The following is a 12,768-nucleotide window of genomic DNA, read 5'->3' on the forward strand; positions in this document are numbered from 1 at the left end:
CAGACCCAAGAAAACACTAGCTTCATTTAGCCATCCTAGTTGGGATTAATAAATAACAGCAGCGTGCACCTGACTGGAATGCTTGCTCAAGTCCTGGCTTTCGCAGGGCACTCCGGATATCGCACACAGATGCAGCTGATGAGCACGACACTATCAATCTTGTGTGTGAGACTCTTGGAAAGGCCATCTGCAGGCTCTGTCTTGGCCTTGGCTGAATCTCCTCATCCAGTCCACACAGAGCTCCACTTGATCCATTCTCACATTGTGATGCTAATGACCCAGAGGTCTGTAACACACGCTGGAACCTTCAGTCTGTTTACATGTACAAAGTACATGGATGACACTGAGTTGAGTTAATTGGAATATACTTATTAACAAACTCATACATATATAGTGCCGATTAAAAGACTGAGTGCTTTTGGAAATGCTTCTATTTTGCATTTTTCTAATTTAATAAATATATATTGCAAATTATATCATCAACAAAACCATTTGAGTGAAAAGTTGTGTGCTTTATTAACAGCATGCACTCAAGCTTGCATGGTCTGTCTGTGTGCACGTGCATGCATGCATACTTAAAGTCTATAGTTTGGAGACTAAATTGTCCCCAAAAGTTAACTAAATCTGACAAAACCTCCATTTTGAGACATATGGAGGTGTCCTTAATTGGAAAATGTATTCATAAATAAAGCAAATAAAATTAGTTTTATTTTATGGGTTGGGATAGAGTCAGTTTATATTAGGCTAATCATAATTAACAGTAGAAATCTATGGTGTGTGATATGCAGTTTAACAGTTACCAGCAGAGGTGGGACCAAGTCATTGTTTTACAAGTCACAAGTAAGTCTCAAGTCTTTGCATTCAAGTCTCCAGTCAAGTCCCAAGTCAAGACAGGCAAGTACAAGTCAAGTCCCAAGACCTCAACTTTAAGCTTAAAGTCTTAAACAAGTCATAAGTGCTCTTTGCCCAAATTAGTGTCCGAGTATTAATTACTATATAAAATGTGTATTAATTCATATCAGGAAGGCTTTTAAAGTATGTTCATCACTTCCCAGTTCAATTTCATGTGAGATATACTGTATAAGGGCACCAATGTACAGTATCTCAGTTCAGTTTGTCTGCCTAGGGATGTGCTTGAAAGTTAAAAGTGTGTCTTAAAGGAATATTCTGGGTTCGATTCAAGTTAAGCTAAGTCAACAGCATTTGTGGCATAATGTTGGTTACCACAAATTAATTTCAACTCCCTCCATGTCTTAAAAAAAAAAACAATCGAGGTTACAGTGAGGCACTTACAATTGGAGTGAATGCGGCCAATTTTTTTAAGGATTTAAAAGGCAGAAATGTGAAGCTTATAATTTTATAAAAGCACTTACATTAATTCTTCTGTTAAAACTCATGTATTATTTGAACTGTAAAGTATTTAAAATAGTATTTTTACAGTCGCTTTAGGATTTGTTGACATTATATCGTCATGGCAACAAAGTTGTAAAATTGGATATAACTTTACACAGAAAAGGTTAGTATGTGATTTTATCACACTAAAATCATGTATAAACACATATTGTTTGTCTTGTGGCTGTACTTTTGAAAAAGTTAGTATTGTAACATTAAAAAATTGGCCCTATTCACTTCCATTATAAGGGCCTCACTGTAACCCACAGATTTTTAAAAAACTTTTTTTAAAGAAAAGGAAGGGCCAGTCAAAATAAATTTTTGTGGGAATCAATATTATGCCACAAATGCTGTCGATTGAGCTTAACTTGAATTGACACCAGAATATTCCTTTAAGCTAAATCAACAGCATTTTTGGCATAATGTCAATTGACTACCACAAAAATTATTTTGACTCGTTCCTCCTTTTCTTTAAATTTTTTTTGAAGGGTTTAAACAGAAAAGTGAATCTTATTATTTTATAAAAGCACTTCCACTAATTCTTCTGTTAAAACTTGTGTATTATTTGAGCTGTAAAGTTGTTTAATTGTAATTTTTACAGTCATGTTAAGGTTTTAGGGTTTGTTGACATTACATCGTCATGGCAACGAAGTTGTAAAATTGGCTATACTTTTGAAAAAGTATTTTAACGTTCAAAAATTGGCCCCCATTCTCTTCCAATGTAAGTGCCTCTCTGTAACAGATTTTTGCTTTTTTTAAAGAAAAGGATGGACGAGTCAAAATTGCTTTTGGTGGTAATCAATATTATGCCACAAAATGCTGTCGATTGAGCTTAATTTATATTGAACCTGGAATAATCCTTTATCAAGGTCAAAAATGGCACTGTCACTTTAACAAGCTACGAGCATCTTACAGACTCACGAAGGTGCACCGGTTTATTAAAGAGAGATAAGTCTCTCTTTTTTTTTAGCTCATACATGCAATATTTGTATTTATCTGACTGTAAAGAACAGGAAGGATATTAAAAGACACATTATTCAATGAAAGTGGAGTGCAGGATCTCATCTTTGATGGACACATTACACAGAAGAAATGTTCCGTCTTAATATCAAGCACTTTCCAACAGAAAAGGCGAATGTCCAAGTACTTACATTTCTAAAAGCTAACTTTAAGCACTTCAAGGACCTTGTGCGAACCCTGTATACAGTGTAGAAAAAAGCGCAGTAGAGGTAAAATCAAGCGATAGAGAGGTTATGATGTTTGATGTTTGTGGCAAATTTCGAAGTATCGAGTTTTGACTCGATATTGTTTGTCATTTTTTTGGTTTGCAATATATCAAAATTCGATATATTGTCCCATCCCTAGTAGCTAGCAAGCTAACCCAGCTAACACTGTAAGTTAAATGCTACTGAACCATAGCTGACATGTAAAATTTAGCAACATACCTCTGTCTGTGGGTTTTCAGATGCTTCACAAAATTGGACGTTGTTGATGAAGCGTCTGTAATTTTTTAACCACAGGTTCTACATGTTGCAATCCTTTTGTTGCCTTCGATATTGTATTCTTTATATCCAAATGATTTTACCTTTGGGATAATTTTGGCTGTGTCGTTCTTGAATGCACGATCTTCAAACTTGGTCCTCTCGTGGAGCATGGAAATGCAAATTTGAAAATCAGATGAATTGTTTATTGGGTAGAATGATTTGCTGCACATTTTTAAATGTACAACTCTGATATTTGGTTTTAGAAGGTATCAAGTCTTTCCAAGTCAGAGGGCTCGAGTCCAAGTCAAGTCGCAAGTCATTGTTGTCTAAGTCAAGTCGCAAGTCTTCTTTATGTCGAGTCGCAAGTCATCAAATTTGTCCAAGCCAAGTCCAAGTCATGCGACTCGAGTCCACAACCCTGGTTACCAGTGCTTAGTGTTCTGTGTGAAACTGCTCTTCTTCTAAGAAATGTCCTGTTTTTCTGTGCATGTATTTATGCCAATGAGTTCAACTTTATTTAAATCAGACAGATCATTTGGGTGATATTTAGAAGAATGAAGAATGAATTGGAATGTTTGATCTGTTGTGGTAGGCCAACTAACCAACACTGTGGCTTTATGATTTGCCAAACATTATGTGCATTTGACTTTTTTTGTACTTTTGTAAACACAGCATTTTTTGTGTAAGTGAATGTTAAAAAAAGTGTTTTGATTTTTGTCCCTTGTTGATTCTCAGCTCCAGGATTTGACATGCATTTCCTTGCAAAACCAAACTTTGGCAGCAGTGGCCAAAGAGGTGGTTTTTGTGCAGTTACCCCCAAGAATTCTCTTAAACAGCAGAGCCACTCTTCCAGCAAATTCTTTCATTTTGCACACAGAAAAATTACATATAGACCAGTCAAAATGTGGTCAAATATTTGATAGTAAATATTTAAATGATAAGTGAATGGATAGTTGACATGCATAGTAAAACCATTTTAAAAACTATTATAAACAGCATTTTGCTAATTATTTTATAATTACTATGCATGCAGCTTTTTAAATGAATTTGTCATACTGCAGGACCATTAGAAAAAAACTGGTGAAAGCAAAAAGGTCATTAAAAATTGTGAAAATTTTACAGAACTATGGTATACGCTTATGGACACATTATGTGAAAACTACCTGAATACACTGTTTTTATTTTGAACTCACTCTGAACAAACCATTCACAGTATAACATTTCCCTCTCATTTGAAATGCAGTCTTATCTTTTGTCTGGCGGATGCCTCCAAACACTAATTCTCTAAATCACTATCTCTCACTTTTCTCCTCTGGAACCCTGTAGTTAATCTATACAGTCTTAATTGAAAGCAGAGGGGTGATTTAAAAAAGGGACTTTTAGTGTTTTCTTATGTTGTACCAGTGTGGAACCCATCTGCTTCGGATTTCCTTCCCCTTCAGTCCTGTAGGGCCTGATTGGAGGACCGTCTCCAGCTGTGAGCGATGACTGCCATGCTATGGTATTTGTCCTGTTTCTGCTGTTAGGACAGCCAGTGCCCCCCCCCCCCCCCCAAGTGTCCATGGGGACCACAGCTGGAGGGATGGTGAAAGGAGATGCTTGATCTGATCTCCCTCCTCCTTAAGCATTTACAGTCACTGGATACTATCTAATATCCTGAGCATTCGCCAAACTTTCTGCATGGTACTCTGAGAGCGACCTTGTTGTTTGCGTCCATGGCTGCTTAAGTGACTGTGGAGGTTTAAAGAAATAGTTCACCCAAAAATTTCCATTATTTGCTCACTGTTGTGTCATTATAAACATTACAAAAGTTACAAAAGGTGAGGTTTTGAAGAATATCCTGGCCGCTCTTTTCCATATAATTAAAATGAATGAGGACAGGGCTATCAAACTCTAAAATGAGTCCATATGACTCATGCACTATATTTCAAGTGTTCTGAAGTCATCTGACAACTTTGTGTGAGGAACAGAGCGAAAGTTGTTATGCAGTGATAATCTTCTCATCCAGAGAGCTGTTAACCACTGCGGCGTTAACTAATCATTCAGACCAGTCTTATGAAGGGGATCAACTAATTCACTGAAAAGATATGATTCAGAAGAACGATTTGTTTTCAAATTCCCTATTTCCCTTTTGAACTCTAATGAATGCAATGAAAACTAGGGCGGATGTCAAGACTTTCAGTGAACAATGACTTAAATTTTGGCCTGTTCCTCACACAAAGTCATCGTATGGCTTTTGAAGACTTGAGTCATATGGATTAGCCTACTTTTATGTTCACCTTTTGTGTCATCAAAGAAAAGAAAGTCATACGGGTTTGGAATGACTTGAGGATTAATAATACATAATAATGTAAATAATGACATAATTTTTATTTTTTGATGATCTGTTCCTTTAAGGTGGAGTGATGGTGTTTGGAACAATGGATTGAGATTCCCAGCTGTGGATGGGAAGTAAATATTTGTGTGTTTATAGTTATAGTCCACTTTCTGTTCCAAAAAATAACCTCCAAAAACCTCTTAAGCTTAATGCAAATTGCCTCTGAAGTAAACATAGACTTGACACATATTCACAGACAGGTTGGGAAAGATCTATCAAACATCAGCTCTTCATTGAGTGTTGCTTTTATCGATTCCCTTCCTGTCTTTTAGCTCTGTTTTCATTGTACAAACAAAACCAGATTGATTTACACAAACCTGCTGTGTCCATTAAGCTCCAAGTTAGATTTGGGTTAAAATGGTCACATTACTTCCAGAGCAATGCACTGGATAGAACTGTGTAAACACCAATCTGAAACACACAGGCTTTGGTCAATATTTGTTTAGACTGTATCATTACTGTCAACGCTATTAGTTTGTCACTTCCCTTGTGGTGGCTCTAAGCAATAAGCAAGGGCATAGATTCCAGGGGGAATGGGGGAGGTAACCCCTCCAATAATCAACACAAGCAAGTACACCCTGCCACACACACACCACAATATTTATACCATGATCAGTGGAAGCATGTAAATGCTTCTCGCTGCAACCCCACCAATGTTCAAGCCATACGCCATTGGCTCTAAGTAGAGCATACTCTTGATTGCCTGATTTTCTCTGATATTGTTGCTGTTGGATAATAGGGAGTGTTTTGTGGGAAATCTATTGCTTGTTTTTTGGGAAGAATATTCTCAAAGCAAAACAACAGCATAGTAAATTTGGGGTTCTGGGGCTGTTTGTGGATTTCAGATCCAGTGGTTGGCTAATGTGTAACAAATGCTAACAAATTGTTTATTTACAGCAACCTATTTAAAGAAAAAAGAAAAAAGTACAAAGCAACACTGTTTATGGATTTTTTTTAATTTTTTTTTTATTTTGCTTTCATTCATATTTATAACTTAAAGGGTTAATTCACTCAAAAATTCACTCAGTTCACCCTCTTGCCATCTAAGATGTGTATGACTTTTTTCTTCTGCTGAACACAAAAGAAAAAGTGATCACATAAAAGTGATTTGATTTGAAATGAAGATTTTTAGAAGAATATCTCAGCTCTGTATGTCCATACAGTGACATGCAAGTGAATGGTAATCAGGCCTTTGAAGCTCTAAAAAGAAGATAACGGCAGCATAAATGTAACTCCAGTGGTTTAATCAATGTCTTCTAAAGCAAACCAGTTTCTTTTGCGTGAGAACAGACCGAAATATAACTCCTTTTTCACTGTACATCTTGCCATTGCAGTCTTTAGGGATGATCATGATTTCAAGCTTGATTACACTTCCTAGTGCTTGACGCATAAGCAGAGCGCTAGATGGCGCTATCAGAAGTGTAATCGAGCTTGAAATCATGATCGCCAAGGACACTGTCAAGATGTACAATGAAAAAGGAGTTACATTATGTTAATTATGTTTATGCTGACTTCATCAATGGAAGACATGGGGAGTGTCTGTGAAATCCATTTGAAAACATGCATTATTTTTTCCAGTTCACTTATGATAAGGGTATACACTTTAGGTGTAACAATACATACTGTTATAAGACTATGTTTTAAGTTCTTTGTTTTTATTTTATTACATTACTGCTATAGAAACTTTCAATCCAACCTCTAGAGTCTCAAAATGCTGATTTCACCAGGTTTGCTTAACATTGCCAGTGTACCTCTAATGGTCTGAAATCTATTAAAAACACAACCAAAATAGGTCAGACTGCTGTAAACAGAGTATCATGTGTGTCCTCTGGCACTTGCCCAGGGCCCACTGCAGTGCTGGATATATAGAGTCTTTTTCAGAGAGTTGTGAATTCTTCAAGGCTGCTAATCAAATCTCTCTCGTTGAGATGCTGTAACTTGCAAGTGCCTGTCCTGCCTTGTGTACAGTTGCGATTCGAGCTGAACTGCTCACTATGTGCTGAGCAGCCATGGCTTCATTAACTTACCATCATGAAAAAAAGGATGGTGAAAAGTAAGTAACTAATCTAAAGAAAGTTTAGCATACATAGTGAGGCATAGGTTGATTTTGTAAAGGAATAGTTCACCCAAAATGAAAATGATGTCAGCATTTACACACCCTCATATCTTTCTTTTATGGCTGTTTTTCTTCCATGGAACACAAATGGAGTTATTTATGTCCATGCTTCTCTTTTCCATGCAACAAAAGTAAACCTTGACTCTCAAGCAAGATTTTCAGCAAATATCTTATATTTTGGCCTGTTCCTTACACAAAGCTAATGTATGTCTTCAGAAGACTTGGAATTTAGAGCATAAGTCATGTGGACTACTTTATGCTTTTATGATGTGTTTTCTGACCTTTTGAAGCTTGGCAGCCCCTAGTCCCCATTCACTATCATTGTATGGATGAGAACAGCATGAACATTCTTTTAAAACTTTTCCTTTTGTTTTCGACAGAAGAAAAAAGTCATAGGGGTTTTGAATGATACTGAGTTGAGTAGGTAGATAGTGACAGAATTTTCATTTTTGGATCAACTATCCCTTTAACTCTATCTTGTCTGATCTCATGTAAATTAAGTGACTGTGGCAACATGTTTGCAAAATAATATTACGTGGTAACTTACACATATCGCTGCAGTTCCAAGCTAATTTAAAAGCAAATTTTCTCCTAAACAGATGAGGTTTTTAAGGTAAATGCTCTATTGAGTTTTAAATCAACAAAACCAACCTTCCTACCCTAAACCATACCGATAGTGTCACTGAGTTTAAATAAACAAAAAAACTACTTCCCTACCCTAAACCTAAAGCTAACTGATAGTGTCAAAACACTAGAAGTCCCTTTTTAAATCACCCCTCTACTGTATAGATAAACTAAAGGGTGCCAGAGTCAGGGGTGGACTGGCCATCGGGAACACCGGGCATTTTCCCGGTGAGCCGCTGGGTAATTTGGGCCGGCCGCTGCTGCGCAAGTATCAGCCCGTCCTACGGGCGGTATAGGCGGCTGCCTGGGCTCCAACATGGCCGCACGGACCTGAATCAGTGCGAGAATTCAATAAACTTAGTAAGGTCAAAACAATACAATGGCTTTTATTTTTAAATCATGTAATTACTTTTATTTTTAAATCACTTACACAGTGCGCGTGCCCACTCTGTAACTCCCATGGACTTGATTATTTGACATACAAATCATAATAATGGTAACAACCAAAAAACAACATATTAAGTATAAGATGTGCTCTGAATAAACACAAAATGACAAATAACTGCAAGTTACAACAAATACAATTTGTAGTATAAATAAAATCAGCAAACAATAAAGCTATGTGCAGTACATAGTCATTTGCATAATTTATTCATACCGCAACGCTTAACTGGGAGCCGAAGTGTGACTTGCTGAATAATACTGATAAAAGTGCAGAAAATAAAAATATTACTTTGTGGCTATTTGAGTCTTTGAGGCTTACTTTATTTAAAGGATAGCAGAAATAGTGCTCGTCAAAGCATAGGGCTTTTCACTTTTTCTCAAGAATAATCTGGGGAAGGAATTAAAACACTCCAGATATAAAGACACAACAAACTCACATAGAGTGAATATAAGAGCAGTTAATCTGCAAAATATCTGCAAAGTACTACACTTTAAGAGGCATGTTTATTTTGTTTCACATATACACATTCTGGCCAAATTTTTAATTTTTAAATAAACATTTACACATAGTTATGTGGGTGATTAACATGACATTTTAAGTTGCCCTGCTGTGTGACACTTTCTTCATCTAAATATTTTTAAAAACATTTTATGATCTTGTATAGCTATACAGTATATACATATATAATATATTATTATTATACTTGTTGTTTCCACAACCACATATTAACTAAGACAATAGTTTATTTGCACTTCTAGACAAAAGTTGAAAGGTGATTAAGACTTGTCACAGCACCTAAAATACACACTTTCCCTTGTACTTTCATTTAATCTAACATCTTTATGTTGGGAAAAAAAACTTTTCGGACATGTTATTTGTCTATAACTATAAAGTGCTTATTTTTAGTGCTTTCTCTAAAAAAATCCACTCATCACATTTAGGGTAGTTTTATATGTTTTAAAGTTATGGCAATTTTTGCACTGTGGGGCCCATTGTCATGACTATCAGTCAATAAAAAAGTATTTTTTTCAACACAAAAATCTGAAATTGAGCCAGAAAATGAAATCATTGAGCCGGTGTGTTATGGTGTGGTGTGGTGTGGTGTGTTGCGAGCCGGGTTTGGTGGGCCACTCTGGGCCAGAAAGTCCAGGGACACTTTTAAGTCCCAGTCCACCCCTGGCCAGAGAAGAAAAGTGAGAGATAGTGATTTAGAGAATTAGTGTTTAGAGGCATCCACCAGAAAAATATAATTGCTGAAGCAACAACATCATTTTGTAGGGCTTCTATGACACTTTCAGTGTCATGTTCTTCAGGACTTGTACTCCGGTCCTTTTGCATAGAAAGTGCACTGTTCTATCAGTTGAGTTACTGGGCAATTTTATCGGGCTTAAACAAGCTTGTAAATGTAGTTGGTTATTTAATACAAACCTAAAAATGTATCACCTTACAAGTTATACACTATAGTAAAAGTGTTTAGATGTCAGAAGTTAGCATTGCGTGAGGAATATGGGTGAAAAGTGTTAATCTGTAGTTTTACTGGTGAAGGGAATAAAAGTCAATGTTTTTGTAGAGCTTTGAGTGTTCATTTCACCAGGAAAGTTCCACGATACATTCTGTACAAGGAGCCACGTAAAAATAATTTTGCAAAAATGTAGGTATAGTAACATGATTCTATGAGACCAGGTTGTCAAAAAACAGTTCATCTGGCATATGCTAGAATCTCCCACCATTGGGCAGCCCATAATACCAAAATCACACTCCATGTTGCGTTAATTACTAAATGTTTAAAAGACACCAGTGATGGAAAGCCTGCATCAATAGTACTGATGGCACTTATCATTTTGATTATTTAGCCTTTTCTCAGATTTAGGACCCCACCCACATCAGACCACCAGCATTATGATAGTCAAGGGATTGGCATCATCATAGAGATAGCCTTGCGTCAGTCTTTTTTTTTAAGTTTGAAAGTATAGCCAAACAACAGCCACAACGGTCATGGTTTCCAGCTGTTTTCGACAGTTTTGTTGACAGTGGTTGAGTCATGTTGTATAAGGTTGGGGAGGAGGACCTTTTGCACACAGCATGTTAGCTGGCGAGTTGACTCTGGGTGGATGGGAGCAGATGCTAATGAATGATATCACCTCTCGTTACCCAGATGAGACCCTGGAACTTCACTTCCAAATCCTCTCACCATTAAAGCAGCTTTAGGCTACTCGATCCCCTGAAGATTGTGGAATAAACACTCCGGCAGCCTGGGAAAGGCGCAGTTTGTTATGCGAGACTACGCACGGTTATGCAAGCATTCACATCCTAAATCCTTTTTTGTGTCTCAGCAATTTAGTAAATTCAGATGGGTTCATAACGCACTACCACTGGCTACATTTCTCTTCTCTTACTTTTTGTTTACTTTTAAGTTTTCTAAAGGGATAGTTCAACCTCATGTTTTTCCAAATTAAAGACTAACATCTTTTGTGTTCCACTGAAGAAAGAATGTAATACATGTGTAACAGTATAAGGACAGGCAAGGAGGAGGCAGGAACCGGCTGAACAATAAACATAAACTTTAATGATATAAATGAACTTAAAACAAACATAAACAGACACACATGCAACGCGGCCACGTGCGTCTCTCTCTCTCTCGAACCGGCGTCTCCGGCCGCCCCATATCTTGCTCTCCCGCTGATCAGCTGATTCAGCACCGGCCATGCTCCATCATGGCCCAGCCACACCCTCCTCCTCCTCACACTGTGTTTGGAACAACATGAGGGTTTGTACACATTTTTGAATGAGCTATCCCTTTAAGTGAAAAGGGAAACGGGAAATATGTTGAACTCCATGACCAGAGAGCCTGTTTAGATCACACTGCAATTATCTGAGGTTTGAATTCACTTACATGATTAAAATCATTAAAATTCTTCATATTCATGCTTCTCAAATTTGTGCAGTGGTTTGGTGTCTAAACCCTCCAGAAGAGGTCTGCCATACCACACATTTCATCTCGTTCAGTCTAGGACGATGCACTAGTGTAGAGCAGTATCCTATTTCAAGTTAGCAGCTTGCTGTAAGTACCAACATTTTGTTTAGATGCTTTTTCTGCGCTACAGCACAGATTCAGTTGTGACGGGTTTTGGCCGTCTTGAGTTAAGTTTTTAATTGTGTTTGTTTTGGACAAACTTAGCATTTAGAGACCAAAATGATGATGTTTGTTATGCTCAAGGGAAAACGTATTCTTTTCTTTTTGCAGTTGTAGAGGCTTAGATAATGATGTCAGCATTTTTTCACTTCGAAACCACTCCTGTAATGAAGTCCTTGCAAGAATACTTTCTCCTCTTTAAGTCTCATACTGTATAACTCATGAAAAACAGCCCCTCCTTAAGATTTGTATTACATTTTTTTAGTGTTGCAATTGCTACAGGACTTCACCATAGCCCTTGCCATTTTAATGAGTTTAGGTCTGCACTATTCCTTTTCTTGATGCTGTTAACCATACAGTTCCAAAAATGTACATCTGTTTCCAAATTACACTTTAGTACACAAGCCTATATTTATATATTAAAAATATAACACTAGTTATAAACCCATGCAATATTTGGATTCACATACCGGCTTATTTATTTCAGGTTAAATATATAAACCAGAGATGTCTAACCAATCGACTGCAAGCTCTAAATACTTGATAGATGATGGTCTGTGGAAAAAATAGGAAGGCTCTGTTGCCCAGTTCTATGATACCAAAAGAAAAACGTTAACATTCGCATAAAATATGTGCAGTCGTAAATTTTACTGTGTTGTTTCCTCATCTTGTATTTAAAATCTCTTATCATCAATAAACAATAGAGGCTATACATTTTAACTTTAATGTTACTTCAATGTAACTATTCTAATTTTTATGACAGTCGAATGCTGGATGGATTAAGCAAAAAGTAGGAAGTTATATTCTCCAATCCTCAAATAACAACAAAGTGAGTGCACACTACCTGACTTATTTGCATAAAATTTGGTCAGTCACAGATGTTTACATATTTGTCATAACACCTAAACGAATGTCAGAGCTGTTTTAGCTGATCTGGTGACTGTAGATCTTCTGAGCTAAATTCTGTGTTCATCTAATTAATCAAACTCTCCCTCCATCATGTCCACTCAGGCCAGACCCAAAGGTGAAGGACTGACTCCATACCAAGGGAAGAAGAGGTGTTTTGGTGAATACAAGTGCCCTAAATGCAAGAGGAAGTGGATGAGTGGGAACTCCTGGGCCAACATGGGACAAGAATGCATCAAATGCCATATCAATGTGTATCCTCATAAACAGGTACAGTGAAATTCTTATAAC

The 12,768-nt window shown here is 36.9% G+C and overlaps 1 protein-coding gene across 3 annotated transcripts in view; it reads left to right on the forward strand.

Annotated features, from left to right (window-relative positions):
* Positions 1–12,768, forward strand: part of LOC127411885 (zinc finger CCHC domain-containing protein 24) — a 65,044-nt gene that overhangs the window by 40,812 nt on the left and 11,464 nt on the right. For all 3 annotated transcript variants that reach the window (XM_051647737.1, XM_051647738.1, XM_051647736.1), the window contains exon 3: positions 12,583–12,747. In XM_051647737.1, the coding sequence (XP_051503697.1) occupies positions 12,583–12,747 (165 nt within the window). The remainder of the gene's footprint in view (positions 1–12,582; positions 12,748–12,768) is intronic.

The sequence above is a fragment of the Myxocyprinus asiaticus genome, chromosome 21, assembly GCF_019703515.2.
Source record: "Myxocyprinus asiaticus isolate MX2 ecotype Aquarium Trade chromosome 21, UBuf_Myxa_2, whole genome shotgun sequence".
In the NCBI taxonomy this organism is placed as follows: Eukaryota; Metazoa; Chordata; class Actinopteri; order Cypriniformes; family Catostomidae; genus Myxocyprinus; species Myxocyprinus asiaticus.